Here is a 26,547-nt window from a genome sequence, read left to right as displayed (position 1 = left end):
AGGGACCGGCCTCGAGGTCTGTGTGTGGCTCAGAGCCGCTCCCCGCGGGCCAAACCTCTGCCCTCCACCCATGGGCCATGCTGCCCCTCTTCCAGCACCCCCCACAGTCCCGGGGGAGGGGCATCTCACCGGGGACTTGTAGTACAGAATCTGCCCCTGTCTCAGGACAAACCAGCGCCTCTTCCACGTCTTTCCCCGGCTCCCCATTTTCAGCAGGTAGCCTGACTTCTCCAGTGGCTCCTGCAGGAGTGGAAGGGTGCAGAGGAGGAGGAAGGTGAACAGAGAGAGGGAATCCCTGAGGCTCCTGGACGTCACACAGACCAAAGTGGCCCTGTTGAGTCACTGCTCTGCCATCAGGTAGAAAAATATTGAGTACCTACTGTGTGTGCTTTCAGGGCACATGTCTCGCTAAGGGATCAGAGGGGACAACATAAAGCATGGGCGGCCCTGCTGCGTGCCAGAGGGTCCTGCTGTCTGGGGAGCACGCCTGACCGTGAGCAGAAGGCCGGCCAGGGGCCACAGGGGGAGAGGCTGGCCAGGAGGAGGAAGGTAGCCCTAGGCAGCAGGGAAGGGAGAGGTCTGAGGAACAGTGACCACATCAGCCAGGCTTGGAAGGAGGGTTCGGACAGAACAGTGGTGCGGAGCACGGGCTGGGGGACGAGACATCTGGCGTCACTGCTGGCTCCCACATGTAATGGCATGTCTCCGAGCCTGAGGCTTCCTGTCCACAAAAATGGGGTAATAACCTTGAAAGGACTACGAGGACCAATGAGACAGTACGTGAAAAGCATAGATCACAGTGCCTGGCACAGAGGAAGGACCCAATAAATGTCAGTGCCCAGCATTCCAGGGTCAGCACAGAGCTAAAACGAGGGGCTGTGTGTGAAGCCCTGGGGCTCAGTGAGCTCAGTGAGCCATGGTCTCTAACTGGCTGTTCCTAGTCTAATGCGGAGCTCAGCAGGCCTCTCTTCCTCATGGGGTCTGTGTGTGTCTACTCTGTAACTGCACCCCTCCGCCCTCACCCCATCGCCTCACATCCGTGGCAGCCCCCTGGCCCCGCCTTCCCTTCCCCCATCCCAGGAACCCGTCCTCTCACAGCTGCTGCCTAGGGTCTAGCACGGAGGGCCCGGGCAGGCAGCTCCCACCTGCCCTGCCTTGGTCCCACTGGGTGGGCCCCCCACTCACCATGCCCAGGCTCAGTCCCTCAGTGGAGTAGGACGAGGTGCGCTGCAATTTGTGCTCGGGTTCTGAGTAGTCGCTGTCCAGGGAGCAGGCGTCTGGGGGGATGGCGTAGTCCCCCTCAGAGCTCAGAGAGGACATGGAGACACCTGGTCAAGAGGGAAGATTCAAGGCCTGTGTCCCATGCCCCGCCCCAGTTCCTCACCAGCCTGGGACCCCAGAGTCTGGGGCTGAGGGTCACGGGCAGAGATCGAGCAGGGACCCCATGGATGACTGTCCATGAGGGGGTGAGGGGCCTCTTGCTGCCCCACACCTCTCTTGCTCCCGTTCCCCATACCTCTCTTGATAGCCCGGGGGCTGCCCAGTGCACCAGTCTTCCTGGACTCCGAGCAGGAGAATGAAGTCCGGAAACTCGCCTGCGAGCTGCAGTCGTCGTCCGACCCAGAGGAGTCGTCCACAAAAGGTACACTGCTGATCTGTGTGGCTCTCTGTAAGACAGACCCCTTCCCACTGCGGCTCAGGCTGCAGAGCAAGCTCACCCCAGCTGCACTACACTCCAGCTCCAGGTGCTCAGCGGGCAGCCAACACAGCTTGCTTGGGGCCCATGGGCGCCATCACCTGGCCAGGCCCCCCAACAGACCACTGTCCCTTCCCGACCTTCCTCCTGCATCCCAACCCAAGGCTCTCCTTAGGCTGATGGTGTGGTCCATCAAGGAGCTGCCCCATGCCAGCTGAACACCTGACCACTGTAACCTCTACTTCCTGCCACTAGGGGAGCAGAAAGCTACACCATGGCCAAGTGTGAGACAGGAGGGGCAATTATGTGTGTGGGGGGGCGGGTAAGGAAATGAGAGATCAGCTCAACTGACAGACATTTTGAAAGTCTGATTATTTCGCCATGGCTGGTGTCGCTCAGTGGGTTGAGCACCAGCCTGCGAACCGAAGGGTGGAAGGTTCAGTTCCCAGTCAGGGTACATGCCTGGGTTGCGGGCCCCGTCCCCAGTAGGGGGTGCACAAGAGGCAACTGACTGATGTTTCTCTCACACATCATGTGTCTCTCCCTCCCTATCTCCCTCCTTTCCCCTTTCTCTAAAAACATAAATTAAATCTTAAAAAAAAAGTCTGATTATCTCAATGTTGGTGACATTGTCAAGACAAGGGTACTTTATAGTGTGACAGTTTTTTTAGAAGCTAATTTGGCACTACCTATCAAAATTTAAAACATGTATATATGTTTGCCCACAAAGTCCCCCTCTAGCATTCTGTCCCACACAACTATGCGGGCACAAGTGCACCGAGATGTATTTGCACGACGGTGTCCATAACACCATCTATTTCAGAAAAAAAAGAGACATGACCTAAACTGCCAATCAGTGCAGGGCAGGTTAAGGTAGTTATGGGGCATCTAAGCGAGGGGTGCTGGTCAGCCCCTAAAAGGGGAGGAAGAGCTGGCATGTGGCTGGGTGAACAAGCAGGGGCAGAATGACGTATACGACATGATCCCCACTGTGTGCACGCAGGTGTGCGTGTGAGCAAGAGAGAGCGCGACACAGGGGATGTTTGCACACGCATCTCCCAGCGTGGCAGAGGGCCTTACCGGGTCGGCCCCCGACCACTGGTGCCAGCTGCCTCTGGGGCTCGGGGCTCAGGACAGCAATGCGAGAGGCAACTTTACTTTCAGCTTTTTATTTTTCTACAAAGAGTTTTACGAAGTGTATGTAACTTATGATCTCAAAAACTACTAAGAAAAGATGACAAAGATGTATATAAAAATATGTCGCACTGATGTCTGATTTTTGTTTTAAAAAGTGTAGGGATGTCACGGGAGTGTACATGGGAGTGTGCATTTGAACACATAGAAAAAATTGCAGGAGCCACACTGCCCTCTGGGGCATGCATGTGACAAGATTGGGGGACAGGCGGAGCAGCCATAGGTTTAACTTTTTACTTTGCCCACAATCATATTGACTCAAAGTTTTGTAAATGTAGAATTTTTCCACTAAAAGTCCAACAAACAAGAACACTGAAATGACATGCAGAGGGCTGAGCTCCCTGCCCAGAGCTGTGCGTGCAGAAGCCTGGCCCCGGAGCCCCGCCCTGGCCACTGATGGACGAGCGGCCTGTCTGAATGGGGACACCCCCGCCTGGGACAGCAGCTTCTTACCCCCTTCAGGGCTGTGTAGACAGGCGCTGTGCAGTTCTTGTAGACAAGGCCAGAGAAAGGCCCAGGGGACCAAAGGGTGGGAGGCCTTGAACCTGGAGGGGCAGGGGAGAGGGATGAGATTAATTCTAGTGCCTTAGCCCAGGAAGGGGTGTGGGGGTGGCAGAGACCTGGGCAGAGTGAGGAGGAGGAAATACGCAGACAATGTTCCCTGAAATAGTACTCGGGGTGGAAGACTGGGTGACAGATCTTAGGATGGGGGCCAAGGCCTTCTTCAGTCCTGCTCTTGCCAAGGTGGGTTACCAGTTGTGCGCTGTGTGGCTTCACGTCACTGTGGCTGGACCGTGACTTAGGAGACACTAAAGGGGGCCCATCTAACAAGGTATTGGGGGCTCCTCCTACCCACAGCCCTTGTGCTGCAGAAGAGAAGCCAGTGCAGGTGGGGGGCTGGGCTGGGGGACCCTTCCTTGGAAGTCCCTTCCAGTTCTGTAATCAGCTACAACCCTGTTCCAGGCCACTCCCGCCCAGCAGGTGATGGGCTGAACCTGCACAGCTTCCTTTTCTCTCCCAGGTGGCCCTAGCTGTGTGATTTCACCTGAGCATTACCTACTGGGGGAGGGAATGGGGTGCCAGGTGACCCTAGCCTTGGCTGTTGCTCAGAATCCTCTCCTCCCCTGCACGCCCACCCTGCTCATTACGGGCACCCTACGTGGCACTCACCGCAGCAGGTGGCATTGCTTCTGGGAGATATGTCCGAGAGATGCATGCCTGACGTGGCCACAGCGTAGATCCGGCTCTCCTGGAATGAGAGTCCCAGGAGGGTCAGAGCCCACGGATGTGCTCGCCCCAGCCCCTTCCGGGTGTGGAGGAAAAGCCTGGCTTTGGAGGCAGCCAGACCTGCGTCTGCAGCCAGGCCTGGGCTCATGATACCCACCTTTCAGGCTGTTGTGAGAACCCAAATGACATCATGTGATGAGAACATCTAGCACCTGATCCAACAGACATTCACCCTCTCTTACACCCACCCTTCCCTCAGGGAAAGGAGGTTCCAGAGGAGAGGGGTCACAGACCTGTGTCTCTGAACCTGACCCATTCTCCAGCTCTTGGGTCTCAGGCTCACCTTTAGAAATGGCAGGTTGACAATGAGGAAGTCAGAGCCCCATGGGGAGGGCATGACCTTTTTTAAGCCAGGTGTTTGGGACACATTATTTTTTCTATGGTCGTAACGTTACATCATGGTTAGGCTTCGGTCCAAGCTACAGGCCTGTGCGGCTCACCCAGGCCCAAGGACCCCACCATACAAGACCCTTGGATGGGGAACGCCCGCCCTCAACTCTTGCCTGGCCCCTGGATAGCACCCCCCGCCCCCCCCCCCTCCCCCCCCCCCCCCCACCCCGTCTGCACTCCACCCGCAGGCCTGGGGAGCTTTTCTAATGGTGTTGGTGGCTCCCTAGCAACCCACAGGCCCTACCTATGCTTCTGTATATTTCTTTTCTCCACTCAAGATAAAAGGACAACAAAGGCCCCTCAGGTAGCTGGTGACTCACAAGGACCAGAGAAGGTCCTGGCTCAGGGCAGTAAGGCAGTGGCAGCTGAGGCACCTGGGGGAGGGAGGGAGGGACTGGGAGGAGATCCTGGGATGAGGGCCTGGGATGGCCAGGTCCGAGACACGGGGCGGCGGGGAAGCCCCAGGAGGGGCACTGCAGTGGGCAGAGGAATTGGGGCCAGTGAATAAATTGGGCATAAAAAAGATTGTTACCGTGTGCAGTGGCGGAAAAGCCCTCACACCTCACAGGGGATGAGATGAAGCTTGGGGAATTTAAGTTCACCTTCACTTAGGGATTCAGGCAACTATCATTAAACAAACAGGAGTGTTTCACCAAAGGTCACCTAGTGTCAAAGTCAGCTAACTCACCTAAGGTTATTTTGGAGGTCAACAGAAAAAGGGCTCAGCAAACTCTAAATTGGCAAATAAGTCTACCTGACTCCCTCGGATGGAGGAACGTTGTTGGAATTCTAGTCTTGGCTTTTCCCCCCAGATGGTCACTGAGCAGTTGGTCTCCCCTGAGAAGAGAGGTTGGGCTCCCCGGGCCCTGGGGCTTCCTATGCTGACAGGAGAGACCTAGGCTCAGGGCCCAGAAGGAGCCGAGCCCCTTGCTGAGAGTGCCCTCACTGCCCACCCCTGTGCTAGGGTCCCAGTGCCTTTGTGTTTACAAGACAACAAAAGGAGAAATGGTTCGGAGGGCATTCCACCCTGCCTGGCCCTTCCTCCATTTTCAAAGCCTCTCCACCTTTGCCCCACCTGCGTCTTTACTCCTTGTCTGCCTGCTGCTCCCTTACCTTCCTCCCCTTCCTCTCCAGAAGCAGCTCACTGTGGCCCTCCCATGACTCTGGGGCTTCAGGGACAGGTAGGTCAGCAATCCTTGGCCCGAGACTAGCTGGCCTGGGGACCTCCCAGCCCTCCCCTCAGGCAGGGCGGTGTTTTGAGACATCCAGGTCCCCTGAGGCAATCACTGCTAAGGCTGTGTGGCCCTTAAGCCGGGGTGGTGAAGCACTGGGAACTAACAGCATTTCAAAAGAAGACCAGGAGAAGAGCAGGAGGTGCTGCTGAAAAGGCGGGCCTCCCAGGAAGTGGTGTGCGGTGGTGCCCCCCCCCAGTCCCCAACTCCCTGTGCTGCCAGCAGCCTCACACAGGGCAGCATCCAGGGCTCAGACCTCCAGTAAGAGGCTGACAGCTACTCCCCGATGTCCCCTCAGAGGCAGGTCAGCTGGAGCGTTAGCGCCGGGGTCTGGGGGCAGCTGAGCCTACCCTGAAGACTGGCCCCTCACTATTACATGACCTTGGGCAAGTGACTAAGTTTGTGGGGAGAGCAGTCTCCTAATCTGTAACAAAGAAACACACAAACAGCCACCACCAGCGTCTAACCCCTCGCATGGGCAAGGAGTCCAGCCCTAGCGGCGGGCTCTGCGCGAAGCTCTCCACATCTATCTTGCCTCATCCTCACCGCCGACCTGCGCAGCCTTACTAATGCCCACCCCACCCCCCTTTGCACTTTAACTTTCTATCATGGAAAACGTCAGACACGAAAGTGGAGAGGACAGAATAAAGTAGGACTTCGTCACCCAGCTCTACACAGATGCGTGTGTGGCTGGTCTGGTTTCATCAGTGTCCCTGCCTCAGGTCACTGATTCTGAAGCAATCCCACCACTGTATCCAATGGGGCAAGCGAGGAAGCTCAGGCTCAGAAGCAGTGCCAGCCCGCACTTACAGGCCACTTCCTATGACCCACTACTGCAAGTATTTACTGGATTATCAACCCTACAAAGGAGGCACTATTATTCCCTTTTACACATAAGGAAACTGAGGCCCCGAGGTATAGTAGCTTGCCCAGGGTCACAGAGTTAGCAATTCAAGCCTGGTGAGTGGCACACTCAGGACATGGAAGCTGGCCTCCACCCAGACATCCCTAATCCTGGCCCTGCCCCCTGATGGTGGGGTGTTCTGGGCAGGCTCGGTGGAACCTGCCTCCCAGAGGCACCTGGAGGCACCGCCTCGTCCCAGGATCAGTGAGTGGCTGTGCTCGGCTACCAGTGGTCACCGCGTCAGCTCTGCCCAGCCCCCAGGTGGCCTCTTACCCAGGATGGAAACCGGTGCAAGGGGGGTGTGGGTGGTTTGCTCCCCAGATCCACTTCCTCCACCTCAGCTCCCGGGGCCATTGGGCCCCCTTTTTCCTCCTTCCTGACGCCTGGGGGTTGTCCGTCCGTCTCCATCTTCTCCGGTTCCTCCTGGAGCTCAACTAGGGTGGCCACGTCGGGAAGGCCGGAGGGGTGGGGGGCCGAGAGGGTTCCAATCTCAATGCTCACCACGTGTTTGAAGCGCCCAGGGCCCACATGTGGCTGGCTGTGGTGCCGCTTGGCCAGCTGGACACTGTCATGGGGGCTGCTGGGAGCCCGCACCTTCGGCAGCGTCAGGCTGCAGCCGGGGCCGCCTTCCCTTGCAGAGGCCTTTGTCCCAGGGAGCGGCCCTCCCTGAGCAGTGACCAGGCTCTCATCCCAGGAAGCCAAATCACATCTGGCAGTCGGCACCAGCTGGTCAGGAGACCCCTTTCTTTCTAGACGAGGTGGAAGGGTCTTGGCCTCTGATACTCCCCTAGGACGCACCATGATGGACCTGGGCTCCTCCACGGGGCTTCTCACTTTGGGGACAGGTTTAAAGTCCCTGCTCTGCAGAGAGACTGGAGAAGGTGCAGGCAGAGCCGCCTTCAAAGCATCCTGGGCTTGAGGACCACTGTCCTGCCATACCAGCTGGGCTCCCGGCCCTGAAGGGATAGACTCCTCCTCTGGGGCTCCCTGGGGGACCACCAGCAGCTTCTCTGCAGGTGCCATGTGAAGAGCTATGGGTGGGGCAAAAACGGGCACATCAAAGAGCTCCCTTTATTCAGCTCCGCACCCCAAAGTGTGCACATACACCCCAACACACACCCCCCCCCAACATGCCCCCACACATGGGCACATATACATACCTGGCATGCACACACACAGCCTGACACACACACACCCTAATATACATACCAAACACACCCACATCCAAACAGGCACACCCACACCAACACAGCCCCCCGTCACAGGCCCCCTTACCTTCTAGAGCATCTTGAAGGGCTCTCACCTGCTCCACCAGGTGACGATTACAGCTTTTCAGGTGCTGATTCTCCATCTCCAGCTAGGCAAAAGGAAAAAGGAAGATTTAGAATACTCAGCTTACAAGTTTAGACATAGAATTCAAAATAAGGCGAAAATCCTTTTTAAAGATGAAATCTTTGAAAAAGAACAGTGCTGGCCCCGACTTCCTGCCTCCATCCGCGCTGACCAGTTTTGTTTGGGACAGAATTCTGTTTGACAATCCCTACACCTATTTTTCCCTAGCTTCATTTCTAAGCTTTTAAAAATTGAGAAATGTACGTACACAGAAAGCTGAATACCACATCAGTGAACAGCTTAACAAACGATGCTGAAATGAACTCTCATGTGACCACCACCCAGGTTAAGAAACTTGCCGGCACTCCCAACAGCCCTGGACTTGCCCCTTTCTGGTCTCTCGTCCCTCCCTCCCCAGAGGCAGCCACTCGTCTAAGTTTACAAGCCCTTAGACTCACTTCCTTGTGTTCTGGGTTTTACCATCTAAGTACGAATCCTTACACACACTGGCTTTGCTGTGCCCATTTTTGAACTTTATATAAATGGAATTCTGCAGGCTGTCCTTAGAGAGTCTGCAGGCTTCTTTTAAACACATAACGTCTGTGAGATCCATCCTCCTGGTTGCTGCATTTTCTTTTAAATGAAATCCAACACACCTTTTAGCAAAAGGTCAGGGCTGTGCCATGTGGAGGCATCAGCTCTGTCCCCAAGAACCTTCAGTCTAGGAGGTGGCCTGAGAGGTGTGCCCACAGAAGGGGACAGAAGGCAAAATAAGCTGATACCCCTATAGGCGTGAGTTGTATGTGTCAATGCAGAGGAAAAAATAGTGAGTCTTCATCCTTTTCCAAACTTCAATTCCTTTTCCTTGTATGTAGAAAGAAGAGTTTCTTGCTTTGTTTGTTTGTTTGGCTAGTAGCACTGTAGCTTCAAGCCCCAAGTCTCATAAACAAAGCCGTAGCAAGTGATGAACTACAAAAATGGTGGAGATTCTAGAAAGCAGACTAGGATAGAGGTTGTCAGGTGCTGGGGACGGGGAAGAAAGACCGGAGTCAGTATTTAATGGGCACTGAGTTTCCATGTGGGGCACTGAAAAGTTGTGGAAACAGACAGTGGTGATGGTTGTGAAAGTATTTAATGCCACTGAATTCTACACTTAAATAAAGCTATATATATTACCTATCTATATAATACATATTATCTGTTGTATTACCTATCTATATGATATATATTATCTATTGTGATATCTATTATCTATTGCATATATAATATATAATATACATATAGACATATAATATATAGATAACCTATATATAGATATATCTGCATCTATATATCTCTATATATCCCTATATATCTATATCTATATCTATATCTCTATATATCTATAGACATAGAGATATATATTATGTATAAAACATATGTGTATGTGTTTATATATAATCCTCACTGAGGACATTTTTTCATTACTTTTAGAGAGAAGAGAAAGGAAGGGGAAAGGGAGGGAGGAGGAAAGGGGGGGAGAGAGAGAGAGAAAGAGGCATCAATGAGAGAGAGAGGCACCAATGTGAGAGAGAAACATTGACTGGTTGCCTGCCATGTGAGGCTCATTCCTTTTCCCCGAACTGAAATACAGCACGCAGCTAATCAGGGGCTCTAGGGAAACCCAACCATGACAGAGGATGGGGACAGAGAAGGGAAGGGTCTCAGTGTTTAAGCTGAATGAAGGACAAATGGTTAACAAAGTGAAGGTCAGTCAAGGCCCCTCCAAGTGCAGGAGGCAGAGAAAGGCCAGGCGCGGGGCAACCCCACACGCAGGACCGCCCATCCCATGCTCCCCTCCCGAGAAGAGTGTGGGACTCACCTCTGCTAACTTGAGTGTCACCCATTCCTTGATCTTTGCAGCTTTTTCTTGTACATTTTTTGCTTCCTCGGCTCTCATCTGCTTCTAAAAGAAAAAGAGGGCGCTGAGCCCACGGGTTTGGTGGGGAATGGGAGGCAGGATGCCCTGAGAAGAAATGTCAGGCAACTGGATGGGGTGGCCTGATAGAAAAAGATAAATTCCTTCATGACTATTTTTAATATTCTTAAAGTGGGAAAGGCCTTCTAAAGCATAAGAGAAATCCGAAAAAGTCATGAAGGAAAAGACTAATAAATCTGTATCATCACTGTAAATTATTATCTAACCAAAAAAAAAAAATCCCTCAAACAAAATCAAAAAACCAACAGGAGGCTGATTTGCAAACACAAATGACACACACACACACACACATACATACATACACACAAAGGGCTAATTTAAAATAAACTATCCAAAGGATATGAACTATATTCTTTACCACACAAAGGACATGGACTCTACAAAGGATATGAAGAGGAAATCAACAGAAAAAGTAGCAAAGGGAAAGAAACCCACGAAAAGCTGCTCATCCTCAATCACAACTCTAAGAAATTTGACAGAAATGAGACATCGTTTTCCTCTATCAGTCTAACACAATTTAAAGGTTTGACATCAACCCCTCTGACACACTCTGGCAAAGCCTTTTGGGGAGCAATCTGATAATATCAGTCAACGTTTTACATGTACATAGCACTGAACTAATAAACCCACTGCATAGCAATCGTTAGTTACAATCTGACAAAGTGGCCAAAACAAACCCCTCAAAACTGGAAATCACCTAAATGCCCACGAACTAGGGCTCGGCTGGAAACACAATGTGAAGGCGGAACGCTGTGCTTTGACACACAAGAAACAGTCACAGGGCACGTGGTTAACAGTGAGGAGCAGAAACGAAGGACTGGGGACAGAGGGAACATGTTGTCACTTTATACGCCTCAGGGGGGGTTGTGTTTTTTTACTATACACATATATTATCTTTACAGTTAAAACCAGAAAATCATGCTAACTTAGCACAAGAGTATAGCAATTCCCTCAAAACAATGAAAAGTATGTAAGGCGATTGAAGAGTGAGGTGTGTATGTAAAGCATAGCAGCCTAGGATAGAGAGAAACGCAGGCTTTGGGGCTCTGACTCCTGTGGTTAGGGCAGTGCTTATCTGCCGCTGTAGACTCGGAACCCTTGGGGCCTACCTGTACTCTAGAGTGGGGGATGATAGAGCTCCCCCTGGAGCCCTGGAGAAGGAGGGACACAGTGCCTGAGGCACAAGTAATCAACCAGTTCTATAATGAGTACAAGTTCCCTGATCTAAAATGCAAGGAAACTGGTATTTTCTGGAGAAGTTTAGAGACCAGCAGTAACAACTTTGGTTATACTTCCAGGGAAAAACTGCGCCACCAATGGAAGATGATGGCTGTAAGCGCGGACAAGCACATCTGTGCAGATAAAATGGGGTGTGACAGTGTCAGACTCGGTATTTCAGAGCAGGAAGGGCCCGAGGGTTATCTGGTTTGGGGGTTTGTGAGCCGGCCCACAGGCAGAATCTAGCCTTCCACCTGCTTTTCCCCCTCCCTATTTTTGCAAATACAGTGAACTGAAGCCAGCCATGCCCCCTCATTTATATACGGCCAGGGGCTGCTTCCATACCACAACAGCACAGCTGAGTAGTCGCAACAGAGACCACGTGGCCGGCGAAGCCAGAAATATCTACTATCTGGCCCTTTACAGAAAAAGTCTGCTGACCCCTGATGTACTCTGACACCCTCTTTTTGTGTCTATGGAAACTGAGGCCCAGAGGGGAGAAACGACTTGCCCTGGTCCATTCCTGGCACAGCTGGGACTGACTTACAGAACAGCATTCCAGCATTCTTTCCAGTCTGATCTTGACCTATGATTATTGTAAAATGATTTTTTCCCCTGACCTAAGCTTTAGGAGAAATCATGTTGCCCACCAATCCCCACACGCTGCCACTCCTGTGAACCACTCAGAAGAGAAGAGAAGGCATCCTCTGAACAGTGGAACTTCATTAGATTCCATGTGTCAAAATTCTGTTTTCCCATCATTTCCAAGAATACGTGGTGCCCCACAGATCACAAAGCCACACCCCGCGAAGTTAATGTCAGTGAATGCTGATGAGTGATTATGAATTTGCCCGCGATGGTGGGAAGGTACACCAGGATTAGTTGGGACCTTCTTAAAGAATTAAAAGTCATGTGGCCACACCACAGAATCGTTTGCTGGAAATGATGGAGCCCCGGCACCAGGAAAGGTTGGGTAGCCAAGGCCAATGGCAGAGGGAAGGGACAGAATTAGGATGAAGTTAACGAGGCCATGAAGGGGAGGAGGCTGGGCATAGGGAACTGGCGGGGGATGCTCCAAACGTCCTCTCGGGAGTAAAGGGGCTCACTGTAGCGGCAATGCTGGGCAGTGGCCTCTCCTGGGCTTCCAAGTGCTCAGGATAGGAGGCCCCACTTTTCAGAGGAGGCAGTAATGTTGGTCTCTGCCGATTCGGATTCACAGAGAAACTTTGGCCAACCAGCTGACCAAGGCTGCCGGGCCAGCTTGATGCTGCTCTGACACCAGGGCCAAGTGTCAGGTCCCTCGCGCTAGCAGAGCAGGAGGCCAGGGTGGAGAAACAAAGCTCTCCTTACCAAACACCAGCCTCATGGCTGATGCAACACACAGATCACTGAGTTCATTCTCCTGACGGCTCTCTGATGTATGACAACCTCTATTGTGTTGATGTGTAAAATGGGAATCAGCGACTTGAGTAATTTGCCCACAGCTCAAGAGCAGCAGGTGCTAGAAGTGGGATTCAAACCCAGATCCTTCTGCCTCCAAGGTCCTTTTCCCGCTGCACCCCCTGCCTGGCTCCTAATGCACCTGCCAATAATGAAATCTCCACGTGAAAGAACAGTCTCAAGAGGGAGTGAGCTCCCCACCAAGCAGAGGGGCTCTTTTCAAGAAACTGCGGCCAATGGGTACAGATGTTGCAGAGGGCACGGGCGCTCTGCGCTCTGCTGCTGGGTAGCCCTTACCTGCTTCTCCAGCTGTGCCTCCAGTTGGCCGATAAGCTCATCTTTGCCCTGCATGGCTTTCAGCAACTCTTGGTACTTCTGGTGCAGGCTGCCTGCTGAACCCACATCCTTCAGATTGCACAGTTTCACCTTTTCTTCCATCACACTCACCTGAAAAGGACCAATTGTCTTGTAGGGTTGGGACGTGACTCTTCCTGATACCCCAAACTGTGATTCCCAGACAGAGTCCTCACCCAGGGCTGTTGGGTCAATTAATTCAGTGACCATTTATTAAGCCTCATCTTGGGGGGAGGGAAGGAACTGACAAGGTGTTGGGTCCTCTAATTCTGGGGTCCCTAGCAGGGACAAGCTGGACAGGACAACAGCCCTGGGGAGGAACTGCTCCAGTCTCGCTGTGGCACAGACATTTGCTGCTCACTGCATGTCTACATGCTTCCGCTATTTCCAGCCCTCCTATCGTTAGATGGGCATGCAGTTCACTCCAGCCAATGGGCCTGAGAGGAACGACACAATATTTCTGGGCTCAAGGGCGTCAGAGCTGGTGCATGAGCACCCAGCTCTTTCCCTACCATGGCACCCAAGGAGGCTGTGTGTTCCAGATGCTCCAGTTAGCGGACAGGGCACTCCACCAGCCTGGATCCCTGAATCACCGTGTCAAGCAGGATCCTCAGCTCACCCTCAGTGGAGAGGTACGATGAGTGAGGAGTAAATGTGATAAACCGCGAGATGTCACGCTTAATTTGTTACCCCAGCATAACCTAGTGTATTTGGACTCATCCACTCACCCACTCACTGTACCGACACTTAACCACTCATCTGTACCCATCGAAAGCTCCACACCTTAATTTGTTCAGCAGTTCTAATGCATGACTGCTGGTTGTCCTTGTCCCTGTGAGCACCTCTTCAGTGGGATGAGTGTATTCAAGAGTCCATGGGAAGGGGCAGGAAAGGCCAATGGTCACTCTTCTCAATCCCCTCCCCCAGTTACCTGGGTCTCCGCGTTCTCTGCTCTCTGTTCTGCCTCCTGCAGCCTCTGCTCCAGCTCCTGCATCTGCTCAACCCAAGACAAAGAGGAGACGTAGGTATGGTGTCCCCACTGTGCCCAGGACATCCAGGCTCTGCAAGTGAACTGTGCACACACTCCTCAGGGGCTGGGCTTGAATTGCCCATCTCAAGTGGGCTCAGGGGGTCAGGATAAAGATTCCATGGCAACCATTGGTGCTCATATCCTGAACTTAGGGGAGGGCAAACAGCCACGGTGCTGTCCTCTCTGCTGAGGGAGGAAAAGCCTCATTCTTGCTTTCTTGTGCCAGGCACCCAGAGAAGGTCGGCGGAGCTGCTGTAGTTCTTCCTGAGGCACTCCCACCCCGGTCTCAGTCCTGCCTCCGTCTCCTCTCCCTGATGCCTCCCTCCTCTCAGCGCTGATCACAGGCAGTGCCCTGCCACTACTGGCCCAGGCACCTGGCATGGAACATGTCCCCTCACGAGCTGCCATCACGTCATCAGTGAGAGAATATTCCTTCCCACCTCAGAATAGCTCCCTGGCTGGGGACAGAGACTTCCTCACCCCGTCAAGGATGCCTCTGACTCTAAACGGCATTCATAGATATCACCTTATTTGATTTCTTTTAGTCTTAAAGAAGTAGAGGAGCTCAAGACTCATTTTTAAAATTCTACTTTGCTACCAGTAGAGGTATGTCATTCAGGTCTGAGGAGGCTGGTAATTCCGGAATCTTAAGCCCACGCAAAGAGACCAATGTTCTTATAGATGGAAGCCTGTCAGGGACCAGGATCTAAGCTGAAGCCTAAGGCGCTGCTCACCGGCCCACGGCCCACGGAGTTCATGGGATGGCAAGGGGAGTGTGGCTGGATTTCAGCCCCCACCTTCCCCTGTTCAGGGCTCAGCTGTGCGCAGCCCTAACCACACAGCATCACACAAGGCTGCAGAAGCAGACTGAGCATGCATCCAAGTCTCCTGTCAAAGGCCCCGTTCCAAGGCCCAGTCAACCAACTGCTTCCTCCCCAACCCGCCCTGCCCCAGAGCAGCACAGATGCATTCAGCGTACATCAGAGGCACAATATCCTAGCCTTGTCCTCTGTGAGGCCGGACAGGTCCCTGCTCTCTCCCAGCTCTGGTCCAGCCTATGCCCACACCCTCTCTGCAGACGTGGCCTCCGCTCCATGACTCAACCTTCTCCTTTTGGCCTGGACTCTGGCTTGACAGTCACCAATGAACAGAGCAATTCCTTCTCTTCCCCAATCTCTCGTCTTCCCAGCTGAAATTCTCCCTTCTACCCCTCATTAAAGGGTGAAGAAGAGGAGCCAAGGAGAGTTACCCGGGGGTACTTCACGCCTGAGAGGCTGGGGCACCTCTCTTCTCAGTGCAGCCCTTCCTCATCCAGCTGTTTCTCCTGCTTGGGACTGGGGAGACACAGGTGCTTGCAGTACACATTCCTCTTGAGAGGATCTGAGGTTCCCAAGCAAAACTCAAGATTTTAAACAAAAATGCCCCTAGGGCTCCCAATGGACAGCACCACCTGTGACAGGTATTCATGTGCTCAGACCAAAGAGGCCTCCATCTCTTCCTGCCTCTCCTGGGTTCAATAATCACGATCAAACCTCTCAGGTCAGGCCTGAGAAGGAGGGTTCGTTCTGGCCAGAAACGTGCAGCAGAACCAGCTGACCTTTCCACAACCAAACAGTCCTTGGGCCTGTCTTACAAGAGTCCCTTGACCTTCAAACATTTGCTTGAAGCTACAGGGAAGATAACGACACAGCACAAACCAGTATTATGGTCACAGGGCGGCTACCCAGTGCAAAAGGAATTCTACTCGGGGGCAGGGGGAGGGCTGACGCACAGCGGTGGCCTTCAGTGGCCAGGTTCGTACTGTATAACCCTCCCCACTGTGACACCAGAGCTGGTCAGTCAGGTTCTCTTTCCAGGAATCTGAAAATCTGGGATCAAAAGACAAGAGATAAGAGCCAGAAAAATGCAGCAGAGAACAGACACACCCGTCACCAGGTCGTGATTATCAGGCGGTTCCTTCAGTTCTGTGAGCTGTCCCAGATCCTCCAGGTAAATTCCTGGTTTGCTTAAGCCAGTCCGAATTGGAGTTTGCCCACGTCAAAACCAACTCTAAATAATGCAATTACCAGAAGCATTTAAGAATACAATGAAATACTGCATGGGAAGGCTCTGGATTCTTGATAAGTCTCCTAGATGGACCGTCAACTAGACCATTTAGATGTAGCATCTGCTCTGTAGTTGGGAAGACACAGGCCTCCCACAGGAAGTGATAGTTCATGTTTGTGACCTTCATGTTTGTGGTATTTTCTAACTTCATCTGATGGAAACATTTGTCTTCCTATTTTACAAATGGAGAAACCAAGGTAGAGTGAAGAATAAAAGATATTTGAGTCCTACCTCTCAGCTATACATTTCCTTTTGGGTTAAGAGTGGCCAAGGATACTGCTCAGAGCCAGAAATTGCTCTGTTATTGACAGTGTAGTGAGCATTTTTCCCCTCGAGATTTTAATATCCCTTTAAGGTATGCTATCACCGAAGCAGATAGAAAGGAAGGGCTCCTCCCAGCCCTGGGCCGGCTGCCACAGGGTCCCCATTGCTGCCGACCCCCCCAGCTGCCCTTATCTTCCCTGCAAGGACACTGCAGACTCAAAGCCTTTTGTACCCACCCCCATGCTGGAATCTTCTTTTTCCACTAAAACTAACTTCGAATATGGAAAACATTTTGAACATCTGAAACTTTTAAAAGGACCATCTATATATCCATCATTGCGCTCCAACTATTACCAACACTTCGCCGTTCTTGTTTGAATAGAATATTTTTAGCATCGTGTTTCCCTCCACTTTTTATGAAAGCACATTTCTCCACTGCCGAGGCAACTACCAGGTGTGTCTGTGCCAGAACACCTTCTCTCAGTCCCAGCATCGGTGCCTTTCATGATGGTAGATCATTCTTCTTTACACTCGCTGAAAGGGCCGTACCTGGAGCTCTGAGATGCTGGAGCTCGGGGTGGGCCACCCCTCATTTCAGCACTGTTTCTTCTCTCAGAGGGCTCCTTAGGGCTGTGTCCTCAGCTGTCCTTTTAGTCTGTGGGTCTCGGGTGACCCACCAGCCAAGGAGGTGTCGGGTTTAGGCGGCTGACTTTTAGGTAGGATCCACTTTCACCAGCTGCGACTCACACATGAGACTCATCAGCTGCCTGAGAACTGGCTGCAGCGACCCGATGAAATGCACTTGGCACCGACCTGGTATTCAATCCCCATCCATGTCTGCAGCTCCTTGTAACCCTTGGTGATGCTGTGAAACATCAGCGCCACGACGGTGGGCGGGCGCAGCGAGAGCTCCCCCTTGCTCTAGGCACAGTCCGCCATGGCAAGCAGCTGCCTGAGCCAAGAGCCACGCCGTCCTGGGTCTTAGCTTCCCTTTGAAAAGAGGGTTTGATATCCTTCCCTAAGGCTCTGGAACCCAAATGGCTCTGCCATGGTGTGGCTTTAGATAAGTCCCTTAACCTCTCTGTGCCTCGGTGTCCTCACAGGTATAAAGAGTTATCGAGTCTCCACCTCCCAGGGTGTTGCTGAAGATTACACAAGATGCGTCCCATAAACTCGCGTGGACCGCCTGGCACTTACTGAGCAGTTTACAGACAGATGTCACGTAATGGTTTTTCGTATACAAAGATGGCACTTAGGACCAGGGACATCATTTGCCTGGGACAGTCTGTTCATCTGTCATCCGTAACAATTAGCAACAGGGTCTTCCTTCTCTTTCCAAAGTGTCCTGTTTAGATGATAAGTTATATGGTCATCCTACTTAGGATCCATCTACACAAAAGGGTGTCAAACTCATTTTCACCGGGGGCCACATCAGCCTCGCGGTTGCCTTCAAAGGGCTGAATGTAACTTTAGGACTGTATAAATGTAACTATTCCTTAACAGTTAAGTGAGAGCTCGGAGCTGCCGCTGGGTAAAAACAAGGTGCCCGGCTGGATAAAACAAGGCAGAGGGCGAGATTTGGTCCGTGGGCCTTGTGTTTGCCACCTGTGATCTACGGAAAGAATGGCTTTAAGCCGGAGGTTTAAAGGCCAACCATTAGCCTGCAGAGGGTCTTGTAAGACCGACAGTGCTGTGGGCCTCTAGCCGACACAGATACAACTAAATGAGGCCACTGCTCTGCGTCTGCCATGGGCTCACATACTTTACACGTACTAACTTGTTTGGTTTTCATCCCAATCCTAGGAGACAGGTACTATTATCCCTGTTGTACAGATAGGGAAACTGACTAGAACAATTAGGTAATGTGCCTAAGGTCTCACAGCGAAGAGACAGAGCCCGATGTACACTCCGGAGGACTGGCTCCAGAGCCTATTGTAGAGTCAGGCGCTGTGCCTCCCACGTGCCATGGAAAAACCCAGAGCCCACAAACAATCCCCGGCTTCAGCTTCTCTGGAGAACTCAGGAGATCTGGACACACTAGGGTTATATTTTCTTTTGGCAATAACCTCTTCCTCTTCTAGCCAAAGCCCAGCCCTTGAGTCCCCCCGGAGTCCCCTTATCTAAGCTACCTGCAAGCATCTGGGTCTGCAAACCCCAGTTTTAGCTATTAAATGATTCTAACTGCTGTAATCAAAGACGGTGGTTTTCAGCTTTGTTTCTGAGTAGATCTTTTCTTCTGTTCAACTGAAAACATATGCATATTCCCCAAAATATAACATACACGACCTTGGGGCTGCCCCCGTGTCTGACTACAGAAGAGGCAGGAGAGAAAGGGCGCTATGTCTTGTCTGTGGGTTGCACTGCACTCCCACAGCCCAGAACCTCCTTTGGGCACACGGGGCTCAGGGCGCCCACTAGGAGAGCCGAATGGGGCCCTGGGGCAGGGCCAGGCAGGCGTTTGCAGTGGTAGATCTCAGACTATCAGGGTGCAAAGATCCATGGGGACCCCATTACAGGCAGATTCCTGGGCCTTGCCCACAGAGCTTTTTATTTGGCAAGTCTGAGGCATGGACCCAGGAATGTGCTTGAGAAGAAGATGCCATGTGATCCGATGCAGGTGGTCCACAGACCACATCCTGAACAACACTAGACTGGCCACAGAATGCAAAGTAAAGCTAACTGATTCCTTCGGGGAGGCATCCCCAGGCCTAACCCTTCCGCACAGGGTTCTGGAATGGCTTCACAGGAGTCCGGAGCTCTACCGACGCTACGGGTCCTGAGGAATACTGTCTACAGTGGGCCTTATAAAAATGGGGCAGTCAGGAAGACAGTAAAAAAATCTCTACCACACACACACCCCGGCGTGCACGCTCCTATGCTCATACACAGTGAGGAAAAGTTCTAGAAGGCACCTGCTTCCAACAGAGATCTGCTAAGGCTGACTGTGATGACTTGGTGCTGATTTCAACACATTTCCAAACACTCCTCACAGTCCTAGTATTCCCCTTTTACAGTCCCTGGCCTTTCCAAAAATTCCAAGGTCTTCACTGGGCCTCGTGTTTGATCCATACGTTGCAAACCTGGTGCCTAAACTGAACTGCGGACTCTGTATAATCCACAGTCAGAGGGGGGAGGAGCGATACTCATTGTTCTTCTGTTTAAGGAAACTGAACTGAGTCACTTATACATTCAAAACAGGTCCTGAGTTACAAATTGTTGACATTGACACATAAATATAAAACTGAATGTATTTCAAAAGCTTGGTTAACAAACTTAGTAAGGGATTCTAAAAAACAGGAAGTGCACACGGTCCCATCAGAACAGGACTTGGGAAAAGCTGCTTCAGTTAAAAATATTCAATCCAAAGTGTGAAAATTGTTTTATTAGTTAGATCTTCTTTTTAATTAAGTCCACTCAAATCCCTTTTGGGAACAGGTAGGAAGTAAATAAATGAAAAATGTAAAACCTGTATCAGTTCTAATGTCAATGCCATTTCGCCATGATACTTCTTACAAAGCTCTTTTGTGGATAGATACATCCCAGTTTTCTGATGGGATACCTGAGGCACAAGTTTAGCAAGAACAAGGAGAGGCCAAGGGACTTTCAGTAGCCATCAGCACGGCCTCTTACAACAGCAGCCAAGTTTTAAATTGATGTGACTCACTTTTGTGACCTCTCAGCACACCAAGGAAGAGAACTGGGGAAACGCCTGCCAGGGAGCAGAGCGCAGGTGAACTCTGAGACACTAGCCAAGCCCTTGACTCCTGTACTGGATGGAATGTGAACCCCCAACTCACCTGGCTCCAGAATGGGGTGGCCCTGGCCACCATGACAGCCACACACCAGACCTTGAGAGGTGCGACAGCAGAAACAGGTTAGCACTGTCTCCCCGCTCACCCTTCATCTCCTCTCACCCTTCAGTGAGGGATTATCTGGCAGCCTTGACATTTTTTCTTTAAAAAGGAATTATTTTTAGCTCAGATTATTCCAAGTGCAGAATGGCAGTTCTGCAAGAGGAAGTCAGGTATGAGTAGGCTGCGTGGTGGGGAAGGAGGAAGGGCACACTTCCGAGCCTCAGCAGCCAGTGGCTGGAATCTGATCCGGGGCAGGGCTGTCCCCCTGGCAAACACTCAGGCTTGGCTAGCCTTGCACGACAGCCAGCAGTGAGTGAGCAGCCATCAGTCATCCAGGCTCTGTACCTTGCCACAGATGAGCAAGCTGTGGGGACAGGTGGAGGGGGCAGAGGGACCCCACTGACCTGGCTCACCCAGGTGCACCTGGTGGGTACTGACGATGAGTGACAAGTATGCTCTGGGATGAGTGACAGAGACAGGACCTGGGTTCAGCCTCAACGGGAGCTCTCCTGAGAAACCCAATCACCTCTTCCTGGGATTTGAAACTTACCTTACTACACTGTGGAAAACCTCTTGGCTTGGGAGTGATTACACAGATCAGGTGACAGGTGGGATCGGGTGACAAGCACAGATCCCACAAGGAGCAACACGGTGTTTAGAGCCTGAAGAATTGCCACCAAGAATTCCAACACACCTCTTCCTTAAGTCTCAGCCCTCTTGCTTACTTATGTCTCCCAGCCCACGATCCCTACTTAAGGTATCGTCCTCCCCTCTTTCCTCCTACACTCCTGGTCTCTTCTGCCCTGTGTCCGCATGCTCCCCTTTCTTTACCCAAGTCCCAACATTTTTCTGAGCTCCCAATATTTTTATGGGAGGTCATTCTGGTTACAGGAAGATCAAAAGTGGACAGGAAGAGAAGGAGCTAATATTATGAGAGTTCAAACTACCCAGACCCAAGGAGCTGAGGAAAAAGAAGGTGTTTATTAATAATGTGTTTAAGGCGCCTGGGGATTAGGGGAGAGAGGCACTTCAAAACATCTCTTAGTTTGAAATATTTCAGGCCAACAGAAACATGTACAGAACCATTTTTAATAAAACATGTATCCCCCATCCAGCTATGCCAAATTTTAATTTTTGTCAGAAATGGTTTTAGAAATGGATCATCACAGATAGCCAAGGCCTCCTGTGTACTGCTCCCCAATGTTACTCCTCTCCTGGTATTTACGATCTGTATGTACCCCTAGACAACAGACACTGCCACTTTTCAAGTTTTAAAACTTTACACAAACTTTATTGTTATATATCTCCTTCTGACCTTTTTGGTTCAATGTTGGTTTTTGAGATTTATTGAATTTACCAATGCGGTTCTACTTGATTTATATTTAACAGAAACGTCGTGTTCCATTGTACAAACATATCAATGTTTATCCATCCCTGGTGGATAGACATTTAGAATTTTTCCCATTTTTCATACATCAGTGCTGCAATGTACATTCTTGTATATGTCTCCTTATGACCAATATATTTGAATTTATTTCTACTGTTGCATTTGGTGCTTACTTTTTTAAGTATATTTTATTGATTATGCTATTACAGTTGTCCCATATTTTTCTTTTATCCCCTTCCACCTGGTACCCCCATCCCCTCCAGCATTCCTCCCATTTAGTTCATGTCCATGGGTTATACATGTAACTTCTCTGGCTTCTCCACTTTCCAGACTATTCTTAACCTCCCCCTGTCTATTGTAGCTACCATTTATGCTTCTTATTCCCCTGTACCTTTTCCCTCATTCTCCCCCACTACCCGCTGATAACCCTCCATGTGATCTGCATTTCTGTGATTCTGTTCCTGTTCTAGTTGTTTGTGTAGGTTGTTGTTACTGGGTTTTTTTTTTTAGGTTCAGTTGTTTATAGTTGTGAGTTTGTTGTCATTTTACTGTTCATAGTTTTGATCTTTTTCTTAGATAAGTCCCTTTAACATTTCATATAGTATGGACTTGGTGATGGTGAATTCCTTTAACTTGACTTTATTCAGGAAGCACTTTATCTGCCCTTCCATTCTAAATGATAGTTTTGCTGGATACAGTAATCTTGGATGTAGGTCCTTGCCTTTCATGCCTTCAAATATTTCTTTCCAGCCCCTTCTTGCCTGCAAGGTTTGAGAAATCAACTGATAGTCTTATGGGAACTCTTTTGTAGGTAACTGTCTCCTTTTCTCTTGCTGCTTTTAAGATTCTGTCCTTATCTTTAATCTTGGGTAATGTAATTATGATGTGTCTTGGTGTGTTCCTCTTTTGAGTCCAACTTCTTTGGGACTCTCTAAGCTTCCTGGACTTGTAAATCTATTTCCTCTGCCAGATTAGGGAAGTTTTCTTTCAATAATCTTTCAAATAAATTTTCAATTTCTTGCTCTTCCTCTTCTCCTTCTGGCACCCCTATGATTCGGATATTGGAACATTTTAAAGTTGCCCTGGAAGTTCCTAAGTCTCTCCTCATTTTTTAAAATTCTTGTTTCTTCATTCTGTTCTGGTTGAATGTTTATTTCTTCCTTCCGGTCCAAACCGTTGACTTGAGCCCCAGTTTCCTTCCCTTCACTGTTGGTTCCCTGTATGTTTTGCTTTGTTCACCTTGTATAGTCTTCAGTGCTTCCTTTATTTTACGTCTGTAATCAATTATTTGTCTGAGCATCCTGACTACCAGTGCTTTGAACTACGCATCTGATAGGCTGGCTATCTCCTCGTCACTTGGTTCTTTTTCTGGAGTTCTAATCTGTTCTTTCATTTGGGCCATATTTCTTTCTTTTGGTGTACCTGTTACATTGTAAGGGGTGGAGCCTTAGGTATTCGCCAAGGCAGAGAAACCACTTCACAGCATTGTGGCACTGTGTGTGTGGGAGGGGTCAGAGAGGAAACAATGCCACTTGCTCAGTTCTTCCTCTGTTTTCAGTCACTGGCTCCACTACCCACAAATGAATTGCACCCTTCAAGGTGCTGCTCTGGTGCCGATTCCCAGGTGCGTGGGCTTGTGTATGTTCTAGGACCTCGTGGGCTCCTCGAAGGGACTCTCTTGTGAGACTGGCAGTTTCTCCTGCCACTTCAACCCCCACAGTATTTTACAGCCAGAGGTTTGGAGTGTTTATTTTGTCTGCATTGGAACCCTGGGTTGTGTGGTCTGTCTTGTTCCCCAGTTATTCTTCCTGGTTTATCTGCATGTGAATGTGGGACCGCCGGTCCTCCAGCCACTGCCTTGCCACGTGTCCTCTTCTGTTCTGGCTGCCTGTCTCTACCTCTCCTACCAGTCTGGATGAATGTTTCCTCTTTAACTCGTTGGTTGTTGGACTTCCATGCAGTTTGATTTTCTGGCAGTTTTGGTTGTTTTTTGGTTTTAAATTGGTTGTTTTCCTTCTTTTGGTTGTTTGAAGAAGCGAAGTGTATCCACCTACGCTTCCATCTTGGCCAGAAGCCTCCCAAAATAGGCATTTGGTGCTTTCTATTTACTCCTCTTTTTCTATACTCTTTTTTTCCTCTTCCTGCCTGGATTTAATAGACTTCCTTTATTCCATTTCCCTGCTCAATTAATTTGAAAGTTATATATTCTATATGTTATTCCTATTATCCTAAATTCAAATTCTAGACTTACCAACTGCTAAATGTTCCCCAGTTCTGCTCCCCATCTGTTCTCCCCTTCTCTCTCATACAAATTGAACTTCCAACTTAGTAGAGCCCATGGTTATCCACAATAAAAACTCTGCTTTCCAATCTTCCCTGCAGCTGGGTAACCAAGTTTTTACCAGGGGGATGTGAACAGAAGAAATGAATGCAACCTGCAGGTCGTGAACTTAAAAGCAAGGGTTGGGTGGACATTAGGATGAAGCATCTTCAAACGTGCAGCAGGTATCAGTCTAGAGTTAGACTGCTTAAGTCTGAGGTACTACACGAGAAGAAAGTGAGGCTCTGTCTGATAGAAGCCATTGTTATTTTGGGTTCTTGTTTTTCTTATTTAATTTTTTTTCTTTTAAAAAAAATTAATTCTATCGAGAAGGAAAGGGAGAGAAACATTGACGTGAGAGAGAAACATCGATTGATTGCCTCTTGCACACAGCAGGCTGGGGACCAAACCTAAAACCCGGCATGTGCCCTGACTAGGAATTGAACCCACAACCTTTTAATTTGCAGGACGACACCCAACCAATTGAGCCATACCAGCCAGGGCTGGGCTCTTTCTTACAGCAGCCAAACTATAATCTAGCTAGTATAATAGACATGGATTTAAAAAAATTTATCCTGTTTACATTCATTCTGCTTCCTCAATCTGGGACTTCATGTCTTTCATCAAGTTCAGACAATTTTAAGCCATTATTTCTTTGTTAATGTCTCTTCTTCTCTCTCTGCTCCACCTCTGGAATCTTATATAGGATCTCGTAATTCTAGCATCCATGTCTCAGCTTCTGTGTCTTTCTTTCTCTGTGCCGCATTCTGCATGGTCTCCTCAGGTCCGCATTTCTGTTTGTTAAATCTGTCATCAGTGGTACCTAATCTGGTGTTTCATCTATCCACTGAACATTTCATTTCAGTGTTCTGCTGGGTTCTAGCAGTTCTACTGGGTTCTTTTTAAAGTCTACCGGATCTTTTTGAATGGTGTCTTGTTCTTGTCTCATGTTTTCAATTACTTCATTATGTCTTCAATAGTCTTTTTAAAAGATTTTATTTATTTATTTTTAGAGAGAGGGGAAGGGAGGCAGAAAGAGAAGGAGAGAAATATCAATGTGCAAAAGAGACATTGACTGACTGCTTCTCGCACACCCCAACTGGGGACCTGGCCTGCAACCCAGGCATGTGCCCTGACTACAAATCGAACCCATGACCTTTCAGTTTTCAGGCTAGTGTTCAATCCATTGAGCCACACCAGCCAGAACTGTCTTTGATAGTTTTAAACTCATTTATTTTATAGTATCTTGCCAACAGTTCAATTATGACTAGACCCCCATGGTCATTGTATATTTGGACTCTCACTCACTGTAGATTATTTTCTCAGTATTTAGTCATTCTGAATCATATATTCACCTTCCTTAAGGCTTATTTTTTTTCTTTTGAGGATTCTGTAGGATCTGGGTTGAGGTCTGTTTCTCCAGAGAGGTTCTGTGCCTGTTCCAACAAAGTTTCCCAGGGTTATTTCTGCCCCAGCACTGAGGGTTTGTAATTCATACAGTAGAAATTCTAATGTTAAACCAATATCATCATCAGGTTTCCATGGAACATTTTTTTTCTTTCCCTCTTTTTTTTTTTTTCTTCCCTGAGCCTTGGCTCAGTATGAGAAGCTGTTCTGTCATCTCCCTTGCAGGCGGATGATTTTCTTTTCTTCGTCTACCTTCATTTAGGGCAAGGCCCTTTAATAGTCCTGACGTTCCATGGAAGTTTCAGTGTCAAGCCCAGCCTCCAAATGGCCAGACCTCACTTCTCTCTCCACAGATGTTAAAATTCAAACCTCGAACTTTTCATTACTGAAGGGAGGCCAGCCACATACCCCATCCCTCTCAACTGCCAGAGTTGAGCACCACTTGGGTTCTTCCTCTTTATTTTGCCCGCTGAGTATCCCTTTTTTTTTTCAGTGTGCAGCTCTAAACTAAGAAGGATATTTTAAATATTTAATCCAGTATGTCTAGGTGTTTCCCAGTGGTCATTTTTTTAGGTTGTTTCATTGTCCATATTGCTAGAAACGGAAGTCTCTTGCCTCTGAGATGTGTTTAGACTAGCTGGCTGAGCCCTACGTATCCTTACCTTCCCTCGCACACCTTCCCCAATACCATAACCTAAGGCAAGGTTCTCAAGTTTCACAGTGTGTGAAATCCATTTCTGGGAGCTTGTTAAACATGCAGGTTATGAGCAGCACCCCAGGAGACTTGAATCAGGAGGGTTGGGGGGCCAGGAATGCACATGCTGAACAAGCACTCTGAGTTTCTGGCATAGGGGGTCCTAGGACCACTGCTTGAGAAGCACTATCTAAAGCCTGCTTCCCGTTCCCTGAGGTGGTAGAATTCTACCCTTTCTATTTGCAGGGCCTGAACCACAAACGTAGGAACCCTGCCAATCTGTTCTGCAAAGCCTGAATGAGATGGCAATGCCAACAGACCCAAGGTTCACGAGTTCTAGTCCAGGCTAGTTCAGGGCCCCTCCCCTCAGCAGGGGAAATGCAAAGCTGATGCCAATAACTTATCTGCCTGGACTCCAGGCTGTGGGCCTATCACTAAAGCAGGTCATTTATTCAGGCTT

At 49.8% G+C, this 26,547-nt stretch overlaps 1 protein-coding gene across 1 annotated transcript in view; it reads right to left on the bottom strand.

Moving 5' to 3' along the window:
- PLEKHH1 (pleckstrin homology, MyTH4 and FERM domain containing H1) overlaps nucleotides 1-26,547 on the bottom strand; it is a 53,154-nt gene that overhangs the window by 15,399 nt on the left and 11,208 nt on the right. The window contains exons 3-12 of the mRNA XM_053928489.1: nucleotides 13,957-14,019; nucleotides 12,969-13,118; nucleotides 9,897-9,980; nucleotides 7,979-8,060; nucleotides 6,977-7,734; nucleotides 4,061-4,139; nucleotides 3,344-3,435; nucleotides 1,517-1,667; nucleotides 1,186-1,328; nucleotides 130-240 (exon numbers count right to left, since the gene is read on the bottom strand). Coding sequence (XP_053784464.1) covers nucleotides 130-240; nucleotides 1,186-1,328; nucleotides 1,517-1,667; nucleotides 3,344-3,435; nucleotides 4,061-4,139; nucleotides 6,977-7,734; nucleotides 7,979-8,060; nucleotides 9,897-9,980; nucleotides 12,969-13,118; nucleotides 13,957-14,019 — 1,713 coding nt within the window. The remainder of the gene's footprint in view (nucleotides 1-129; nucleotides 241-1,185; nucleotides 1,329-1,516; nucleotides 1,668-3,343; nucleotides 3,436-4,060; nucleotides 4,140-6,976; nucleotides 7,735-7,978; nucleotides 8,061-9,896; nucleotides 9,981-12,968; nucleotides 13,119-13,956; nucleotides 14,020-26,547) is intronic.

Source organism: Desmodus rotundus, chromosome 7 (genome assembly GCF_022682495.2).
Source record: "Desmodus rotundus isolate HL8 chromosome 7, HLdesRot8A.1, whole genome shotgun sequence".
NCBI lineage: Eukaryota > Metazoa > Chordata > Mammalia > Chiroptera > Phyllostomidae > Desmodus > Desmodus rotundus.
This window is presented reverse-complemented; position numbering and strand designations above follow the sequence as displayed.